The sequence below is a fragment of the Carcharodon carcharias genome, chromosome 19, assembly GCF_017639515.1.
Source record: "Carcharodon carcharias isolate sCarCar2 chromosome 19, sCarCar2.pri, whole genome shotgun sequence".
Lineage (NCBI taxonomy): Eukaryota > Metazoa > Chordata > Chondrichthyes > Lamniformes > Lamnidae > Carcharodon > Carcharodon carcharias.
This window is the reverse complement of record NC_054485.1, coordinates 65,792,450-65,813,783: the sequence shown is the minus strand read 5'-3', so window position 1 is coordinate 65,813,783 and position 21,334 is coordinate 65,792,450. Positions and strand designations below refer to the sequence as shown.

Below are 21,334 nucleotides of genomic sequence, written 5' to 3'. Positions count from 1 at the left end.
CCCCCCTCTCTCTCTCTCTCCCCCCAGCTCCCTCTCCCTCTCTCTCTCTCTCCCCCCAGCTCCCTCTCCCTCTCTCTCCCTCTCCCCCCAGCTCCCTCTCCCTCTCTCTCTCTCTCCCCCCAGCTCCCTCTCCCTCTCTCTCTCTCTCTCCCCCATCCCTCCCTCTCTCTCACCTGTTTTCAGTTGGCTCTTTCCATACTTGAGGTATTTTTCCAGCCACTCGATGCAGGTTCGCTCCAGGTAACCTTTCAACTCCTGGTTCCATGCCGTGTCCCGATCCCACTTGTCCTTGGTGATCTCTCCCCACGGGACCGGGGTGGTCCAGACCATCCGATCCTTGTCGAAGCTGATGAAATCCTTCCCGTCCCAGCCGTACTGCAAAACCGCCGCGGTGGTGCCGCCGTCCCCCATCTCACAGCCGTACATCAGCTGGAAGGTGTGAATCCCTGTCAAACAGAAACAGCGGCTCAGACCCGCACACACCCCGGCCCCCGGCCCCCGGCCCCCGGCCCGGATCCCCCACCCCCGGCCCGGATCCCCCACCCCCGGCCCGGATCCCCCACCCCCGGCCCGGATCCCCCAACCCCCCACCCCCGGCCCGGATCCCCCACCCCCGGCCCGGATCCCGCTCCCGGATCCCGGCTCTGACCCCCGGGATTATCCGAGTGAATGGTGGGGGTGGGGGGGGGGGGGAATGGGGGGTGAGGACTCACCGTTTCTCTGGTTGGTCCGGTTCATGGCGATCTGAATGTTGGCCTTTCCCACCTGCTCCGCGCCCTGTGATATCTGTGTCTGCCGCTCCCAGTACTCAGGGCCCTCATTCTGCTCCATCCAGCGCTGCCGAGGGACATCCTTCCTCAGATCACTGTCATAATAATCCAACACCAGCTCATCCACATAACCGACCGTCACAAACTCGGGCAGCTCGGCAATGGGGGTCATTGAGGTGTGGTAATAGCGGAGAGAGTGAGATCCTGCAACAGAGAGAGAGAGAGATCAGAGCGGGTGGGGGTGGGGGTGGGGGTGGGGGCAGTCAGCACTCTCCGCCGCTCTCACCCCTCACACCGCTCTCAATATCTACCTCCCTGCTCCCACTGCCCCCAGACCCCACCGCGTGTCAGGGTCTCCCCCAGCCAGCCCACCGGGAACATCCCCCTCCTCCACTGTACACCGCACAGGAATCAGCTCCTTCACCTCATGGCCGCAACGGGGAAGCCAAACACCCTCAGCACAGCGAGGGGCAACAGACAAACTGCTACACCCCCTGATCCCGGGAACAGCACAGAACACCCTCAATACAGTGTAAATAAACCCTGAGACAACACAACACAACACAGAGCCCCTGTAAATAAACCCTGAGACAACACAACACAACACAGAGCCCCTGTAAATAAACCCTGAGACAACACAACACAACACAGAGCCCCTGTAAATAAACCCTGAGACAACATCAACACAACAACAGAGCCCTGTAAATAAACCCTGAGACAACACAACACAAACACAGAGCTCCTGTAAATAAACCCTGAGACCAACACAACACAACACAGAGCCCCTGTACTAAACCCTGAGACAACACAACACAACACAGAGGCCCCTGTAACTAATAACCCTGAGACAACAACAACACAACACAGAGCCCCTGTAAATAAACCCTGAGACAACACAAACACAACACAGAGCCCCTGTAAATAAACCCTGAGACAAACACAACACAACACATAGAGCTCCTGTAAATATCACCCTGAGACAACACTAACTCAGAGCCCTGTAAATAAACCCTGAGACAACACAACACAACACAGAGCCCCTGTAAATAAACCCTGAGACAACACAACACAACACAGAGCCCCTGTTAAATAAACCCTGAGACAACACAACACAACACAGAGCCCCTGTAAATAACCCCTGAGAAACACAACACAACACAGAGCCCCTGTAACTAAACCGAGACAAACACAACACAGAGCCCCCTGTAAATAAACCCTGAGACAACACAACACAGAGCCCCTGTAAATAACCCCTGAGACAACACAACACAACACAGAGCCCCTGTAAATAAACCCGAGACAAACACAACACAACACAGAGCCCCTGTAAATAAACCCTGAGACACACACAACACAGAGGCCCCTGTAATTAAACCCTGAGACAACACAACACAACACAGAGCCCCTGTAAATAAACCCTGAGACAACACAACACAACACAGAGCCCCTGTAAATAAACCCTGAGACAACACAACACAACACAGAGCCCCTGTAAATAAACCCTGAGACAACACAACACAGAGCCCCTGTAACTAAACCCTGAGACAACACAACACAACACAGAGCCCCTGTAAATAAACCCTGTACAACACAACACAGAGTCCCCTGTAAATAACCCTGAGACAACACAACACAACACAGAGCCCCTGTAAATAAACCCTGAGACAACACAACACAACACAGAGCCCCTGTAAATAAACCCTGAGCACAACACAACACAGAGCCCCTGTAAATAAACCCTGAGACAACACAACACAACACAGAGCCCCTGTAAATAAACCCTGAGACAACACAACACAACACAGAGCCCCTGTTAAATAAACCCTGAGACAACACAACACAACACAGAGCCCCTGTAAATAAACCCTGAGACAACACAACACAACACAGAGCCCCTGTAAATAAACCCTGAGACAACACAACACAACACAGAGCCCCTGTAAATAAACCCTGAGACAACACAACACAACACAGAGCCCCTGTAAATAAACCCTGAGACAACACAACACAACACAGAGCCCCTGTAAATAAACCCTGAGACAACACAACACAACACAGAGCCCCTGTAAATAAACCCTGAGACAACACAACACAACACAGAGCCCCTGTAAATAAACCCTGAGACACACTACACAACACAGAGCCCCTGTAAAATAAACCCTGAGACAACACAACACAACACAGAGCCCTGTAAATAAACCCTGAGACAACACAACACACACAGAGCCCCTGTTAATAAACCCTGAGACAACACAAAACACAGAGCCCCTGTAATAAACCCTGAGACAACACAACACAACACAGAGCCCCTGTAAATAAACCCTGAGACAACACAACACAACACAGAGCCCCTGTAAATAAACCCTGAGACAACACAACACACCAACACAGAGCCCCCTGTAAATAAACCTGAGACAACACACACACAGAGGCCCTGTAAATAAACCCTGAGACAACACCAACACAACACAGAGCCCCTGTAAATAAACCCTGAGACAACACACACAACACAGAGCCCCTGTAAATAAACCCTGAGACAACACAACACAACACAGAGCCCCTGTAAATAAACCCTGAGACAACACAACACAACACAGAGCCCCTGTAAATAAACCCTGAGACAACACAACACAACAGAGCCCCTGTAAATAAACCCTGAGACAACACAACACAACAGAGCCCCTGTAAATAAACCCTGAGACAACACAACACAGAGCCCCTGTAAATAAACCCCGAGACAACACAACAGAGTCCCTGTAAATAAACCCCGAGACAACACAACACAACAGAGCCCTGTAAATAAATACCGAGACATCAGAACACAACACAACACAGAGCCCCTGTAAATAAACCCTGAGACAACACAACACAAAGCCCCTGTAAATAAACCCTGAGACAACACAACACAGAGCCCCTGTAAATAAACCCTGAGACAACACAACACAGAGCCCCTGTAAATAAACCCTGAGACAACACAACACAGAGCCCCTGTAAATAAACCCTGAGACAACACAACACAGAGCCCCTGTAAATAAACCCTGAGACAACACAACACAACACAGAACCCCTGTAAATAAACCCTGAGACAACACAACACAACACAGAGCTCCTGTAAATAAACCCTGAGACAACACAACACAACACAGAGCCCCTGTAAATAAACCCTGAGACAACACAACACAGAGCCCCTGTAAATAAACCCTGAGACAACACAACACAACACAGAGCCCCTGTAAATAAACCCTGAGACAACACAACACAACACAGAGCCCCTGTAAATAAACCCTGAGACAACACAACACAACACAGAGCCCCTGTAAATAAACCCTGAGACAACACAACACAACACAGAGCCCCCTGTAAATAAACCCTGAGACAACACAACACAACACAGAGCCCCTGTAAATAAACCCTGAGACAACACAACACAACACAGAGCCCCTGTAAATAAACCCTGAGACAACACAACACAACACAGAGCCCCTGTAAATAAACCCTGAGACAACACAACACAACACAGAGCCCCTGTAAATAAACCGAGACAACACAACACAGAGCCCCTGTAAATAAACCCTGAGACAACACAACACAGAGCCCCTGTAAATAAACCCTGAGACAACACAACACAACACAGAGCCCCTGTAAATAAACCCTGAGACAACACAACACAGAGCCCCTGTAAGTAAACCCCGAGACAACACAACAGAGTCCCTGTAAATAAACCCCGAGACAACACAACACAACAGAGCCCTGTAAATAAACACCGAGACGTCAGAACACAACACAACACAACACAGAGCCCCTGTAAATAAACCCCGAGACAACACAACACAGAGCCCCTGTAAATAAACCCCGAGACAACACAACACAGGGCCCCTGTAAATAAACCCAGAGACAACACAACACAGAGCCCCTGTAAATAAACCTTGAGACAACACAACAGAGCCCCTGTAAATAAACCCCGAGACAACACAACACAGAGCCCCTGTAAATAAACCCTGAGACAATACAACACAGAGCCCCTGTAAATAAATCCTGAGACAACACAACACAGAGCGCCTGTAAATAAATCCTGAGACAACACAACACAGAGCCCCTGTAAATAAACCCCGAGACAACACAACACAACAGAGCCCTGTAAATAAATACCGAGACATCAGAACACAACACAACACAGAGCCCCTGTAAATAAACCCTGAGACAACACAACACAAAGCCCCTGTAAATAAACCCTGAGACAACACAACACAGAGCCCCTGTAAATAAACCCTGAGACAACACAACACAGAGCCCCTGTAAATAAACCCTGAGACAACACAACACAGAGCCCCTGTAAATAAACCCTGAGACAACACAACACAACACAGAACCCCTGTAAATAAACCCTGAGACAACACAACACAACACAGAACCCCTGTAAATAAACCCTGAGACAACACAACACAACACAGAGCTCCTGTAAATAAACCCTGAGACAACACAACACAACACAGAGCCCCTGTAAATAAACCCTGAGACAACACAACACAGAGCCCCTGTAAATAAACCCTGAGACAACACAACACAACACAGAGCCCCTGTAAATAAACCCTGAGACAACACAACACAACACAGAGCCCCTGTAAATAAACCCTGAGACAACACAACACAACACAGAGCCCCTGTAAATAAACCCTGAGACAACACAACACAACACAGAGCCCCTGTAAATAAACCCTGAGACAACACAACACAACACAGAGCCCCTGTAAATAAACCCTGAGACAACACAACACAACACAGAGCTCCTGCAAATAAACCCTGAGACAACACAACACAACACAGAGCCCCTGTAAATAAACCCTGAGACAACACAACACAACACAGAGCCCCTGTAAATAAACCCTGAGACAACACAACACAGAGCCCCTGTAAATAAACCCTGAGACAACACAACACAGAGCCCCTGTAAATAAACCCTGAGACAACACAACACAGCAGAGCCCCTGTAAATAAACCCTGAGACAACACAACACAGAGCCCCTGTAAGTAAACCCCGAGACAACACAACAGAGTCCCTGTAAATAAACCCCGAGACAACACAACACAACAGAGCCCTGTAAATAAACACCGAGACGTCAGAACACAACACAACACAACACAGAGCCCCTGTAAATAAACCCCGAGACAACACAACACAGAGCCCCTGTAAATAAACCCCGAGACAACACAACACAGGGCCCCTGTAAATAAACCCAGAGACAACACAACACAGAGCCCCTGTAAATAAACCTTGAGACAACACAACAGAGCCCCTGTAAATAAACCCCGAGACAACACAACACAGAGCCCCTGTAAATAAACCCTGAGACAATACAACACAGAGCCCCTGTAAATAAATCCTGAGACAACACAACACAGAGCGCCTGTAAATAAATCCTGAGACAACACAACACAGAGCCCCTGTAAATAAACCCCGAGACAACACAACACAGAGGCCCTGTAAATAAATCCTGAGACAACACAACACAACACAGAGCCCCTTTAAATAAACCCCGAGACAACAGAACATGGAGTCGCTGTAAATGAACCCCGAGACAACATAACACAACGGAGCCCCTGTAAATAAACACGAAATTACAACCCAGGCACTGACTTGGATTTGAGGGGGTATCTGCTTCATTCTTGACCTCAGTTGCACCAAGTTGAGAGATTGAGGTTCAGGAAGTGCAGCGTGTGACTGACAGTCGGCAGGATTGGGGAATCGATTGGAGACGGTGAAAGATGGAGCATGGTGTCTGGTCCTGACTAACAGGCATCATGAATAATTAAAGCAAATTACTGTGAATGCTGAAAATCTGAAATAAAAGCTGAAAATGCTGGAAAAGCTCAGCAGGTCTGGCAGCATCTGTGGAGAGAGAAACAGAGTTAACATTTCAAGTCCATATGACTTATTTTCTGAGAAGAAAAATCACATGGACTCAAAACATTAACTGTTTCTCTCACCACAGATGCTGCAAGACCTGCTGAGTTTTTCCAGCATTTTCTGTTTTTATTTTAGTTCCAATGTATTTTCTATCCCAGGGATGACAGAGTTAGACTACGAGAAGGATAGTCACACTGGTCACCAAGACACATGGAATAGCGGAGACGGAACAGAAAGTTTAGGGTTATAGTGATAAAAACAAAAAAACTGCGGATGCTGGAAATCCAAAACAAAAACAGAATTACCTGGAAAAACTCAGCAGGTCTGGCAGCATCGGCGGAGAAGAAAAGAGTTGACGTTTCGAGTCCTCATGACCCTTCGACAGAACTTGCGTTCGAGTCCAAGAAAGAGTTGAAATATAAGCTGGTTTATATTTCAACTCTTTCTTGGACTCGAACGCAAGTTCTGTCGAAGGGTCATGAGGACTCGAAACGTCAACTCTTTTCTTCTCCGCCGATGCTGCCAGACCTGCTGAGTTTTTCCAGGTAATTCTGTTTTTGTTTAGGGTTATAGTGAGTGACTAACATTGGGTTTCGGGAACCTACAAGAATCTTTTGTTAGGGACAGAATGACTGAGCACGTGAGTTAACGTGTGTTGGTCAGAGAGAGAGAGGGAGAGAGAGAAGAGAGTCATCGATTTGTCTGATCCTCTTCCTGGCCACAGTCTGAGATTAAACCAGTCAGTTTGCAAACCCAGGCCCCATTCCACAAACCTGATTCAGGAGAGCCTGCCCTGGGTGTTCGAGTTTTAGTTCCGGGGTTCGGGTGGGTGGGGGTTGCTCGGGGGGTAGGGTGTTGACTTTGTCCCAGCTATAAATGGACAGCAAAACAAAAAAAATCCCTTCGGCCGTCACACTCCCTCATTCCCCCAAGACACTCCCCATGTCACATCCATGGCAACTGAAGACACCCAATGCCCTCTATAGCCTCTATACCAATCTATTCCCCTCTAACCAACCAATGGCACCCTATAGCCCCTATGCCTATCTACCCACCCCAAGGCCCTTTATAGCTGCTATGCAAATGTAGTGCCAACTCATACCAACCCATGCTCCCAACCACACTTCTCCCTTACACCCTCCATGCCAACTCACCATGAGCAGACTTAAGGACACATGCTGAGACGAAATAAAGTTCTTAGTTTTTATTGCAGACTTTACTTTTATAAAAACACCATCATTCATAAAAGCGCATTCACTTCATAATCCTTTATAAAAACAAACATTTCATTTTGGTGCTTGTTCCCTTATAAAAGCAAGCATTTGTATTCATAGCCCCTCATCAAAGACTTTATAAACACTTGCAGCTGTAAATCAACTGTCAACTGATGGGCACCCCACTGTGATAATGATAGGCTGTGCAACCAGTCATGCAGCACAAATCATATAAGAGAAGCCACAGGCTTAAGTCAGAGTGAAATAGCAAGCGCTGTTTTTTTTATACTGGCGGATGCTTTTTCTTTAAAGTTAAAGGCCAGGAGAATTATATCCCTTCACCGCTTGACAGTTCCAATGAGTTTATCCACTTTTTATGCACATTCATGTCAATTTTTAACAACCCCAAGTGATACCTGACCTCTCCCAAAGGTGTCCCTGGACCTATCCAAAAAGGTACCTTACCTCACCAAAAGGGTATCCTATCTCTCCAAAGGTCTTCGGCAGTTTCAGACATTCTCCCAAAGATCTCCAGCCCACAAGTTGTGTTTTAGACATCCCACTAATGAAAATTGGCTCTGTATGGAGGCAGTTGCACTTTTACTTGTGCAGCTACCTCTGTGAACCACAGATTTGCAAACAGGAACCCAGCCCTGTTCCCATGTCAAAAATGGTGGGCGCCGGGTTCAGGGGCGGGACTTCCAGAATCGGGTCTCTGGCACCATGTTGACTAAGATGGAGATCATCTCAGTCTTTATGAAAATTCGGGCCTTGGTGTCATATGTGACCCTGAGATGAGCTTCTGATCACATATTTGCATCATCACTAAGACCTCCTATTTCCGCTTCTGTAACATTGCCCAACTTCACCACTGCTCAGCTCATCTGCCACTGAAACCCTCATTCATACCTTCCTTACCTTTGGACTTGAATATTCCAACACACTCCTGGCTCATATCCCACTTTCCATCCTCTGTAAATTTCAGGTGATTCAGAACTCTGCTGCCCACATCTTATCTTGCACCATCTCATTCCCTGTCACTCCCTGTGCTCACTGACGTACAATGGCTCCCAGTAAAGCAACATTTTCATTTTAAAATTCTCATTCTTCTTTTCCAGCTTCTCCATGGCCTTGGCCTTCCCTATCTCAGTAATCACCTCCAGCTCCACAACCCTCTGACATCTCTGAACTCCTCTAATCCTGGCCTCTTGAACATCTCTGATTTCATTGCTCCACTATTGGTGGCTGTGTCTTCAGCTAACTAGACCCCAAGCTCTGGAATACCCTTCCTTAACCTCTCCACCTCTTTACCTCGCTCTCCCCCTTTAAGACGAACGGTGCCATATTTTGTTTCATAATGTTCCTGTGAAGCATCTTGGGACATTTCGTTGAGTTAAAGGTGCTACATAAATATAAGTTGCTGTTGGTAAAGTTAATCTGACTAATCTCATTGAATATTTTGAGCAGGTCACGAACATGGAATATTAAGGAGTGTCTGTGAATGTTACTTCTATGGGTTTCCAGAAGGCTTTCGATAAGGTTCCACACAAGAGACTGTTAGGAAAAATGAGAGTGAATAGAAATGGAGAGGGTCATCTGACTTGGGTTTGAAATTTTTTTGGGAGGTAGGAGACAGAGATTGGGGTTAAAGGGGTAAGTACTTTGATTGGTTGGATTTGACTAGTGGATTCCAGGGTTCTGTACTGAGGCCTCAACTGTTCACCACATTTATAAGTGAATCTGTGAAGGAATAGAGAGTTGTGCATCTAATTTGTGGATGACATTAAGTTGGGAGGATCAGTAAGTTGTGTCGATGGGAGCAGGAAGTTACAAAGGGACATTAACTGATGAAGGAGTGAGTAAAACTGTAACAGATAGAGTTTAATGTGGGAAAGTGTGAACTCACCCACTGTGGAGCTAAAAAAGATCAAACAGAATATTTCCTAAATGGTGAGAAACTGGGAACTGTGGATGAAACATAGAAACTAGGAGCAGGAGTAGGCCATTCAGCCCCTCGAGCCTGCTCCACCATTTATTATGATCATAACTGATCATCCAACTCAATAGCCTGCTCCTGCTTTCTCCCCAAACCCTTTGATCCCTTTTGCCCCAAGAGCTATATCTAACTCCTTCTTGAAAACAAGCAATATCTTGGTCTCAACTACTTTCTGTGGTAGCGAATTCCACAGGCTCACCACTCTCTGGGTGAAGAAATTTCTCATCTCAGTCCTAAATGGTCTACCCCATATCCTCAGACTGTGACCCTTGGTTCTAGACTCCCCCACTTTCGGGAACATCCTTCCTGCATCTAACCTGTCTAGCCCTGTTAGAATTTTTTAGGTTTCTAAGATCCCCCTCATTCTTCTGAACTCCAGCAAATATAATCCTAAGCGACTCAATATCTCCTCATATGTCAGTCCCGCCATCCCAGGAATTAGTCAGGTAAACTATTTAGCAAGTACATCCTTCCTCAGATAGGGAGACACAATATTCCAGGTGTGGTCTCACCAAGGCCCTGTACAATTGCAGCAAGGCATCCCTGTTCCTGTAATCGAATCCTCTGGCTATGAAGGCCAACATACCATTTGCCTGAACAAAAACAAAAACAGAATTACCTGGAAAAACTCAGCAGGTCTGGCAGCATCGGCAGAGAAGAAAAGAGTTGACATTTCGAGTCCTCATGACCCTTCGACAGAACTTGAGTTCGAGTCCAAGACTTGGACTGGAAAAGTGGTGGTGAAATGGAGCTAAGATATAGATCAGCTGTGATCTAATTGAATGGTGGAACAGACTGAAGGGGTGAATAGCCTCATTCTCTTCCCATAGTTCACACTTCTCTCTGTTTCATTCCCCTCTTTCACACTGTTTCACTCCTCTTTCTCTCACTGTTTCACTCGTCTCTTTCTCTCTTGTTTCGCGCCTCTCTCTCTCTTTTGCTCCTCTCTCTTTCGCTCTTTGTTTTGCTCCTCTTTCACTCGTTAAACTTCACTTCCCTATCTGGCTGATTCTGTTTCACACCTCCCTCCCTCTCCCCTGCTTCGCTCCTCTCTCTCCCTCCCTCCCCCCCACTTCGCTGCTCTCTCTCCGTTTCACTCTCCTCTCCTCTCTCTCCGTTTCACTCTCCTCTCTCTCTCTCCGTTTCACTCTCCTCTCTCTCTCTCCGTTTCACTCTCCTCTCTCTCTCTCCGTTTCACTCTCCTCTCTCTCTCTCCGTTTCACTCTCCTCTCTCTCTCTCCGTTTCACTCTCCTCTCTCTCCGTTTCACTCTCCTCTCTCTCTCTCCGTTTCACTCTCCTCTCTCTCTCTCCGTTTCACTCTCCTCACTCTCTCTCCGTTTCACTCTCCTCTCTCTCTCTCCGTTTCACTCTCCTCTCTCTCTCTCCCTGTTTCACTCTCCTCTCTCTCTCTCCGTTTCACTCTCCTCTCTCTCTCCGTTTCACTCTCCTCTCTCTCTCCGTTTCACTCTCCTCTCTCTCTCTCCGTTTCACTCTCCTCTCTCTCTCTCCGTTTCACTCTCCTCTCTCTCTCTCCGTTTCACTCTCCTCTCTCTCTCTCCGTTTCACTCTCCTCTCTCTCTCTCTCTCCGTTTCACTCTCCTCTCTCTCTCTCCCTGTTTCACTCTCTTCTCTCTCTCTCCGTTTCACTCTCCTCTCTCTCTCTGTTTCACTCTCCTCTCTCTCTCTCCGTTTCACTCTCCTCTCTCTCTCTCCGTTTCACTCTCCTCTCTCTCTCTCCGTTTCACTCTCCTCTCTCTCTCTCTGTTTCACTCTCCTCTCTCTCTCTCCGTTTCACTCTCCTCTCTCTCTCTCCGTTTCACTCTCCTCTCTCTCTCCCTGTTTCACTCTCCTCTCTCTCTCTCCGTTTCACTCTCCTCTCTCTCTCTCCGTTTCACTCTCCTCTCTCTCTCTCCGTTTCACTCTCCTCTCTCTCTCTCCGTTTCACTCTCCTCTCTCTCTCTCCGTTTCACTCTCCTCTCTCTCTCTCCGTTTCACTCTCCTCTCTCTCTCTCCGTTTCACTCTCCTCTCTCTCTCTCCCTGTTTCACTCTCCTCTCTCTCTCTCCCTGTTTCACTCTCCTCTCTCTCTCTCCCTGTTTCACTCTCCTCTCTCTCTCTCCCTGTTTCACTCTCCTCTCTCTCTCTCCCTGTTTCACTCTCCTCTCTCTCTCTCCCTGTTTCACTCTCCTCTCTCTCTCTCCCTGTTTCACTCTCCTCTCTCTCTCTCCCTGTTTCACTCTCCTCTCTCTCTCTCCCTGTTTCACTCTCCTCTCTCTCTCTCCGTTTCACTCTCCTCTCTCTCTCTCCGTTTCACTCTCCTCTCTCTCTCTCCCTGTTTCACTCTCCTCTCTCTCTCTCCCTGTTTCACTCTCCTCTCTCTCTCTCCCTGTTTCACTCTCCTCTCTCTCTCTCCCTGTTTCACTCTCCTCTCTCTCTCTCTCCCTGTTTCACTCTCCTCTCTCTCTCTCTCCCTGTTTCACTCTCCTCTCTCTCTCTCTCCCTGTTTCACTCTCCTCTCTCTCTCTCTCCCTGTTTCACTCTCCTCTCTCTCTCTCTCCCTGTTTCACTCTCCTCTCTCTCTCTCTCTCTCCCTGTTTCACTCTCCTCTCTCTCTCTCTCTCCCTGTTTCACTCTCCTCTCTCTCTCTCCCTGTTTCACTCTCCTCTCTCTCTCTCCGTTTCACTCTCCTCTCTCTCTCTCCGTTTCACTCTCCTCTCTCTCTCTCCGTTTCACTCTCCTCTCTCTCCGTTTCACTCTCCTCTCTCTCTCTCTTCCTGTTTCACTCTCCTCTCTCTCTCTCTCCCTGTTTCACTCTCCTCTCTCTCTCTCCCTGTTTCACTCTCCTCTCTCTCTCTCCGTTTCACTCTCCTCTCTCTCTCTCCGTTTCACTCTCCTCTCTCTCTCTCCGTTTCACTCTCCTCTCTCTCTCTCCGTTTCACTCTCCTCTCTCTCTCTCCGTTTCACTCTCCTCTCTCTCTCTCCGTTTCACTCTCCTCTCTCTCTCTCCGTTTCACTCTCCTCTCTCTCTCTCCGTTTCACTCTCCTCTCTCTCTCTCCGTTTCACTCTCCTCTCTCTCTCTCTCCGTTTCACTCTCCTCTCTCTCTCTCCGTTTCACTCTCCTCTCTCTCTCTCCGTTTCACTCTCCTCTCTCTCTCTCCGTTTCACTCTCCTCTCTCTCTCTCCGTTTCACTCTCCTCTCTCTCTCTCCGTTTCACTCTCCTCTCTCTCTCTCCGTTTCACTCTCCTCTCTCTCTCTCCGTTTCACTCTCCTCTCTCTCTCTCCGTTTCACTCTCCTCTCTCTCTCTCCGTTTCACTCTCCTCTCTCTCTCTCCGTTTCACTCTCCTCTCTCTCTCTCCGTTTCACTCTCCTCTCTCTCTCTCCCGTTTCACTCTCCTCTCTCTCTCTCCGTTTCACTCTCCTCTCTCTCTCTCCGTTTCACTCTCCTCTCTCTCTCTCCGTTTCACTCTCCTCTCTCTCTCTCCGTTTCACTCTCCTCTCTCTCTCTCCGTTTCACTCTCCTCTCTCTCTCTCCGTTTCACTCTCCTCTCTCTCTCTCTCCCTGTTTCACTCTCCTCTCTCTCTCTCCCTGTTTCACTCTCCTCTCTCTCTCTCCCTGTTTCACTCTCCTCTCTCTCTCTCCCTGTTTCACTCTCCTCTCTCTCTCTCCCTGTTTCACTCTCCTCTCTCTCTCTCCCTGTTTCACTCTCCTCTCTCTCTCTCCCTGTTTCACTCTCCTCTCTCTCTCTCCCTGTTTCACTCTCCTCTCTCTCTCTCCCTGTTTCACTCTCCTCTCTCTCTCTCCCTGTTTCACTCTCCTCTCTCTCTCTCCCTGTTTCACTCTCCTCTCTCTCTCTCCCTGTTTCACTCTCCTCTCTCTCTCTCCCTGTTTCACTCTCCTCTCTCTCTCTCCCTGTTTCACTCTCCTCTCTCTCTCTCCCTGCTTCACTCTCCTCTCTCTCTCTCCCTGTTTCACTCTCCTCTCTCTCTCCCTGTTTCACTCTCCTCTCTCTCTCTCCCTGTTTCACTCTCCTCTCTCTCTCTCCCTGTTTCACTCTCCTCTCTCTCTCTCCCTGTTTCACTCTCCTCTCTCTCTCTCTCCCTGTTTCACTCTCCTCTCTCTCTCTCTCTCTCCCTGTTTCACTCTCCTCTCTCTCTCTCCCTGTTTCACTCTCCTCACTCTCTCTCCCTGTTTCACTCTCCTCTCTCTCTCTCTCTCTCCCTGTTTCACTCTCCTCTCTCTCTCTCTCTCTCTCCCTGTTTCACTCTCCTCTCTCTCTCTCTCTCTCCCTGTTTCACTCTCCTCTCTCCCTGTTTCACTCTCCTCTCTCTCTCTCTCTCTCCCTGTTTCACTCTCCTCTCTCTCTCTCTCTCCCTGTTTCACTCTCCTCTCTCTCTCTCGCTCCCTGTTTCACTCTCCTCTCTCTCTCTCTCTCCCTGTTTCACTCTCCTCTCTCTCTCTCCCTGTTTCTCCTCTCTCTCTCTCTCTCTCCCTGTTTCACTCTCCTCTCTCTCTCTCTCTCTCCCTGTTTCACTCTCCTCTCTCTCTCTCTCTCCCTGTTTCACTCTCCTCTCTCTCTCTCTCTCCCTGTTTCACTCTCCTCTCTCTCTCTCTCTCCCTGTTTCACTCTCCTCTCTCTCTCTCCCTGTTTCACTCTCCTCTCTCTCTCTCCCTGTTTCACTCTCCTCTCTCTCTCTCCCTGTTTCACTCTCCTCTCTCTCTCTCCCTGTTTCACTCTCCTCTCTCTCTCTCCCTGTTTCACTCTCCTCTCTCTCTCTCCCTGTTTCACTCTCCCCTCTCTCTCTCTCCCTGTTTCACTCTCCCCTCTCTCTCTCTCCCCGTTTCACTCTCCTCTCTCTCTCTCTCCCCGTTTCACTCTCCTCTCTCTCTCTCCCCGTTTCACTCTCCTCTCTCTCTCTCCCTGTTTCACTCTCCTCTCTCTCTCCCTGTTTCACTCTCCTCTCTCTCTCTCCCTGTTTCACTCTCCCCTCTCTCTCTCTCCCTGTTTCACTCTCCCCTCTCTCTCTCTCTCCCTGTTTCACTCTCCTCTCTCTCTCTCCCTGTTTCACTCTCCTCTCTCTCTCTCTCTCCCTGTTTCACTCTCCTCTCTCTCTCTCTCTCCCTGTTTCACTCTCCTCTCTCTCTCTCTCTCCCTGTTTCACTCTCCTCTCTCTCTCTCCCTGTTTCACTCTCCTCTCTCTCTCTCCCTGTTTCACTCTCCTCTCTCTCTCTCTCTCCCTGTTTCACTCTCCTCTCTCTCTCTCTCTCTCCCTGTTTCACTCTCCTCTCTCTCTCTCTCTCCCTGTTTCACTCTCCTCTCTCTCTCTCTCTCCCTGTTTCACTCTCCTCTCTCTCTCTCCCCGTTTCACTCTCCTCTCTCTCTCTCCCCGTTTCACTCTCCCCTCTCTCTCTCTCTCCCTGTTTCACTCTCCTCTCTCTCTCTCTCTCCCTGTTTCACTCTCCTCTCTCTCTCTCTCTCCCTGTTTCACTCTCCTCTCTCTCTCTCCCTGTTTCACTCTCCTCTCTCTCTCTCCCCGTTTCACTCTCCTCTCTCTCTCTCCCTGTTTCACTCCCCTCTCTCTCTCTCCCCGTTTCACTCTCCTCTCTCTCTCTCTCTCTCTCCCTGTTTCACTCTCCTCTCTCTCTCTCTCTCCCTGTTTCACTCTCCTCTCTCTCTCTCCCTGTTTCACTCTCCTCTCTCTCTCTCTCTCCCTGTTTCACTCTCCTCTCTGTCTCTCTCTCCCTGTTTCACTCTCCTCTCTCTCTCTCCCTGTTTCACTCTCCTCTCTCTCTCTCTGTTTCACTCTCCTCTCTCTCTCTCTCTCCCTGTTTCACTCTCCTCTCTCTCTCTCTCTCCCTGTTTCACTCTCCTCTCTCTCTCTCCCTGTTTCACTCTCCTCTCTCTCTCTCTCTCCCTCCCTGTTTCACTCTCCTCTCTCTCTCTCTCTCCCTGTTTCACTCTCCTCTCTGTCTCTCTCTCCCTGTTTCACTCTCCTCTCTCTCTCTCTCTCTCCCTGTTTCACTCTCCTCTCTCTCTCCCTGTTTCACTCTCCTCTCTCTCTCTCTCTCCCTGTTTCACTCTCCTCTCTCTCTCTCTCTCCCTGTTTCACTCTCCTCTCTCTCTCTCTCTCCCTGTTTCACTCTCCTCTCTCTCTCTCTCCCTGTTTCACTCTCCTCTCTCTCTCTCTCTCCCTGTTTCACTCTCCTCTCTCTCTCTCTCTCCCTGTTTCACTTCTCTCTCTCTCTCTCTCCCTGTTTCACTCTCCTCTCTCTCTCTCCCTGTTTCACTCTCCTCTCTCTCTCTCTCTCCCTGTTTCACTCTCCTCTCTCTCTCTCTCTCTCTCCCTGTTTCACTCTCCTCTCTCTCTCTGTTTCACTCTCCTCTCTCTCTCTCCCTGTTTCACTCTCCTCTCTCTCTCTCCCTGTTTCACTCTCCTCTCTCTCTCTCTCCCTGTTTCACTCTCCTCTCTCTCTCTCTCTCCCTGTTTCACTCTCTCTCTCTCTCTCTCTCCCTGTTTCACTCTCCTCTCTCTCTCTCTCTCCCTGTTTCACTCTCCTCTCTCTCTCTCTCTCCCTGTTTCACTCTCCTCTCTCTCTCTCTCTCCCTGTTTCACTCTCTCTCTCTCTCTCTCTCTCCCCGTTTCACTCTCCTCTCTCTCTCTCCCCGTTTCACTCTCCTCTCTCTCTCTCTCTCCCTTTCACTCTCCTCTCTCTCTCTCTCTCTCCCTGTTTCACTCTCCTCTCTCTCTCTCTCCCGTTTCACTCTCCCTCTCTCTCTCTCCCCGTTTCACTCTCTCTCTCTCTCTCTCTCCCTGTTTCACTCTCCTCTCTCTCTCTCTCTCCCTGTTTCACTCTCTCTCTCTCTCTCTCTCCCTGTTTCACTCTCCTCTCTCTCTCTCTCCCTGTTTCACTCTCCTCTCTCTCTCTCTCCCCTGTTTCACTCTCTCTCTCTCTCTCTCCCTGTTTCACTCTCCTCTCTCTCTCTCTCCCTGTTTCACTCTCCTCTCTCTCTCTCTCCCTGTTTCACTCTCCTCTCTCTCTCTCTCTCCCTGTTTCACTCTCCTCTCTCTCTCTCTCCCTGTTTCACTCTCCTCTCTCTCTCTCTCCCTGTTTCACTCTCCTCTCTCTCTCTCTCTCCCTGTTTCACTCTCTCTCTCTCTCTCTCCCTGTTTCACTCTCCTCTCTCTCTCTCTCCCTGTTTCACTCTCCTCTCTCTCTCTCTCCCTGTTTCACTCTCCTCTCTCTCTCTCCCTGTTTCACTCTCCTCTCTCTCTCTCCCTGTTTCACTCTCCTCTCTCTCTCTCTCCCCGTTTCACTCTCCTCTCTCTCTCTCTCCCTGTTTCACTCTCTCTCTCTCTCTCTCCCTGTTTCACTCTCCTCTCTCTCTCTCCCTGTTTCACTCTCCCCTCTCTCTCTCTCTCTCCCTGTTTCACTCTCCTCTCTCTCTCTCTCTCCCTGTTTCACTCTCCTCTCTCTCTCTCTCCCTGTTTCACTCTCCTCTCTCTCTCTCTCTCCCTGTTTCACTCTCCTCTCTCTCTCTCTCTCCCTGTTTCACTCTCCTCTCTCTCTCTCTCCCCGTTTCACTCTCCTCTCTCTCTCTCCCTGTTTCACTCTCCTCTCTCTCTCTCTCCCCGTTTCACTCTCCTCTCTCTCTCTCTCCCTGTTTCACTCTCCTCTCTCTCTCTCTCCCTGTTTCACTCTCTCTCTCTCTCTCTCTCCCTGTTTCACTCTCCTCTCTCTCTCTCTCCCTGTTTCACTCTCTCTCTCTCTCTCTCCCTGTTTCACTCTCCTCTCTCTCTCTCTCCCTGTTTCACTCTCCTCTCTCTCTCTCCCTGTTTCACTCTCTCTCTCTCTCTCTCCCTGTTTCACTCTCCTCTCTCTCTCTCTCCCTGTTTCACTCTCCTCTCTCTCTCTCCCTGTTTCACTCTCCTCTCTCTCTCTCTCCCTGTTTCACTCTCCTCTCTCTCTCTCTCCCTGTTTCACTCTCTCTCTCTCTCTCTCTCTCCCTGTTTCACTCTCCTCTCTCTCTCTCCCTTTCACTCTCTCTCTCTCTCTCCTGTTTCACTCTCCTCTCTCTCTCTCTCCCTGTTTCACTCTCCTCTCTCTCTCTCTCCCTGTTTCACTCTCCTCTCTCTCTCTCCCTGTTCACTCTCTCTCTCTCCTCTCTCTCTCTCTCCCTGTTTCACTCTCCTCTCTCTCTCTCTCCCTGTTTCACTCTCCTCTCTCTCTCTCTCTGTTTCACTCTCCTCTCTCTCTCTCTCTCCCTGTTTCACTCTCCTCTCTCTCTCTCTCTCCCTGTTTCACTCTCCTCTCTCTCTCTCTCCCTGTTTCACTCTCCTCTCTCTCTCTCTCCCTGTTTCACTCTCCTCTCTCTCTCTCCCCGTTTCACTCTCCTCTCTCTCTCTCTCCCTGTTTCACTCTCCTCTCTCTCTCTCTCCCTGTTTCACTCTCCTCTCTCTCTCTCCCTGTTTCACTCTCCTCTCTCTCTCTCTCCCTGTTTCACTCTCCTCTCTCTCTCTCTCTCCCTGTTTCACTCTCCTCTCTCTCTCTCTCCCTGTTTCACTCTCCTCTCTCTCTCTCTCCCTGTTTCACTCTCCTCTCTCTCTCTCTCCCTGTTTCACTCTCCTCTCTCTCTCTCTCCCCGTTTCACTCTCCTCTCTCTCTCTCCCCGTTTCACTCTCCTCTCTCTCTCTCTCCCTGTTTCACTCTCCTCTCTCTCTCTCTCCCTGTTTCACTCTCCTCTCTCTCTCTCTCTCCCTGTTTCACTCTCCTCTCTCTCTCTCTCCCCGTTTCACTCTCCTCTCTCTCTCTCTCTCCCTGTTTCACTCTCCTCTCTCTCTCTCTCCCTGTTTCACTCTCCTCTCTCTCTCTCCCTGTTTCACTCTCCTCTCTCTCTCTCTCTCCCTGTTTCACTCTCCTCTCTCTCTCTCTCTCCCCGTTTCACTCTCCTCTCTCTCTCTCCCCGTTTCACTCTCCTCTCTCTCTCTCTCTCCCTGTTTCACTCTCCTCTCTCTCTCTCTCTCCCTGTTTCACTCTCCTCTCTCTCTCTCTCCCTGTTTCACTCTCCTCTCTCTCTCTCTCCCTGTTTCACTCTCCTCTCTCTCTCTCTCCCTGTTTCACTCTCCTCTCTCTCTCTCTCCCTGTTTCACTCTCCTCTCTCTCTCTCTCCCTGTTTCACTCTCCTCTCTCTCTCTCTCCCTGTTTCACTCTCTCTCTCTCTCTCTCCCTGTTTCACTCTCCTCTCTCTCTCTCTCCCTGTTTCACTCTCCTCTCTCTCTCTCTCCCTGTTTCACTCTCCTCTCTCTCTCTCTCCCTGTTTCACTCTCTCTCTCTCTCTCTCCCTGTTTCACTCTCCTCTCTCTCTCTCCCTGTTTCACTCTCCTCTCTCTCTCTCTCCCTGTTTCACTCTCTCTCTCTCTCTCTCTCCCTGTTTCACTCTCCTCTCTCTCTCTCTCCCTGTTTCACACTCTCCTCTCTCTCTCTCCCTGTTTCACTCTCCTCTCTCTCTCTCTCCCTGTTTCACTCTCCTCTCTCTCTCTCCCCTGTTTCACTCTCCTCTCTCTCTCTCTCCCTGTTTCACTCTCTCTCTCTCTCTCTCCCTGTTTCACTCTCTCTCTCTCTCTCTCCCTGTTTCACTCTCTCTCTCTCTCTCTCTCCCTGTTTCACTCTCCTCTCTCTCTCTCTCCCTGTTTCACTCTCCTCTCTCTCTCTCTCCCTGTTTCACTCTCTCTCTCTCTCTCTCCCTGTTTCACTCTCCTCTCTCTCTCTCCCCTGTTTCACTCTCCTCTCTCTCTCTCTCCCTGTTTCACTCTCCTCTCTCTCTCTCCCTGTTTCACTCTCTCTCTCTCTCTCTCTCCCTGTTTCACTCTCCTCTCTCTCTCTCTCCCTGTTTCACTCTCTCTCTCTCTCTCTCCCTGTTTCACTCTCCTCTCTCTCTCTCTCCCTGTTTCACTCTCCCCTCTCTCTCTCTCCCTGTTTCACTCTCCTCTCTCTCTCTCTCTCCCTGTTTCACTCTCCTCTCTCTCTCTCTCCCTGTTTCACTCTCCTCTCTCTCTCTCTCCCTGTTTCACTCTCCTCTCTCTCTCTCTCCCTGTTTCACTCTCCTCTCTCTCTCTCTCCCTGTTTCACTCTCCTCTCTCTCTCTCTCCCTGTTTCACTCTCCTCTCTCTCTCTCTCCCTGTTTCACTCTCCTCTCTCTCTCTCTCCCTGTTTCACTCTCCTCTCTCTCTCTCTCCCTGTTTTCTCTCTCTCTCTCTCTCTCTCCCTGTTTCACTCTCCTCTCTCTCTCTCTCCCTGTTTCACTCTCCTCTCTCTCTCTCCCTGTTTCACTCTCCTCTCTCTCTCTCCCTGTTTCACTCTCCTCTCTCTCTCTCTCCCTGTTTCACTCTCCTCTCTCTCTCTCCCCGTTTCACTCTCCTCTCTCTCTCTCTCCCCGTTTCACTCTCTCTCTCTCTCTCTCTCCCTGTTTCACTCTCCTCTCTCTCTCTCTCCCTGTTTCACTCTCCTCTCTCTCTCTCCCTGTTTCACTCTCCTCTCTCTCTCTCTCCCTGTTTCACTCTCCTCTCTCTCTCTCTCCCTGTTTCACTCTCCTCTCTCTCTCTCCCTGTTTCACTCTCCTCTCTCTCTCTCTCCCTGTTTCACTCTCCTCTCTCTCTCTCCCTGTTTCACTCTCTCTCTCTCTCTCTCCCTGTTTCACTCTCCTCTCTCTCTCTCTCCCTGTTTCACTCTCCTCTCTCTCTCTCTCCCTGTTTCACTCTCTCTCTCTCTCTCTCCCTGTTTCACTCTCCTCTCTCTCTCTCTCCCTGTTTCACTCTCCTCTCTCTCTCTCTCCCTGTTTCACTCTCCTCTCTCTCTCTCTCCCTGTTTCACTCTCTCTCTCTCTCTCTCCCTGTTTCACTCTCCTCTCTCTCTCTCTCCCTGTTTCACTCTCCTCTCTCTCTCTCTCCCTGTTTCACTCTCCTCTCTCTCTCTCTCCCTGTTTCACTCTCCTCTCTCTCTCTCTCCCTGTTTCACTCTCCTCTCTCTCTCTCTCCCTGTTTCACTCTCCTCTCTCTCTCTCCCTGTTTCACTCTCCTCTCTCTCTCTCTCTCCCTGTTTCACTCTCCTCTCTCTCTCTCCCTGTTTCACTCTCCTCTCTCTCTCTCTCCCTGTTTCACTCTCCTCTCTCTCTCTCTCCCTGTTTCACTCTCCTCTCTCTCTCTCCCTGTTTCACTCTCTCTCTCTCTCTCTCCCTGTTTCACTCTCTCTCTCTCTCTCTCCCTGTTTCACTCTCCTCTCTCTCTCTCTCCCTGTTTCACTCTCTCTCTCTCTCTCTCCCTGTTTCACTCTCCTCTCTCTCTCTCTCCCTGTTTCACTCTCTCTCTCTCTCTCTCCCTGTTTCACTCTCTCTCTCTCTCTCTCCCTGTTTCACTCTCCTCTCTCTCTCTCTCCCTGTTTCACTCTCCTCTC

At 49.4% G+C, this 21,334-nt stretch overlaps 2 protein-coding genes across 2 annotated transcripts in view; both read right to left on the bottom strand.

Annotated features, from left to right (window-relative positions):
• Nucleotides 1-168: 168 nt before the first annotated feature.
• Nucleotides 169-21,334, bottom strand: part of LOC121291208 (class I histocompatibility antigen, F10 alpha chain-like) — a gene marked incomplete at its 3' end in the record, with an annotated part of 33,427 nt that continues 12,261 nt past the window's right edge. Inside the window, exons 2-3 of the mRNA XM_041212293.1 lie at nucleotides 714-974; nucleotides 169-446 (exon numbers count right to left, since the gene is read on the bottom strand). Coding sequence (XP_041068227.1) covers nucleotides 169-446; nucleotides 714-974 — 539 coding nt within the window. The remainder of the gene's footprint in view (nucleotides 447-713; nucleotides 975-21,334) is intronic.
• On the bottom strand, nucleotides 4,343-6,630 carry LOC121291545. Its single transcript, XM_041212900.1, has 2 exons — nucleotides 5,612-6,630; nucleotides 4,343-4,695 (listed from the first exon to the last, which is right to left on the bottom strand). Exons 1-2 carry the CDS (start codon nucleotides 6,430-6,432, stop codon nucleotides 4,542-4,544), a joined length of 975 nt encoding a protein of 324 aa, XP_041068834.1. The 5' UTR covers nucleotides 6,433-6,630; the 3' UTR covers nucleotides 4,343-4,541.

What these genes read in the sequence shown, in the direction of transcription:
- LOC121291545 (XM_041212900.1), bottom strand. Translation starts at nt 6,432, where the DNA reads ATGAAGCAGATACCCCCTCAAATCCAAGTCAGTGCCTGGGTTGTAATT. An exon ending in TTGTGTTGTGTTGTCTCAGG is followed by an intron (nt 4,696 to 5,611) that starts GTTTATTTACAG and finishes TGTTGTCTCAAG; the next exon opens with GTTTATTTACAGGGGCTCTG.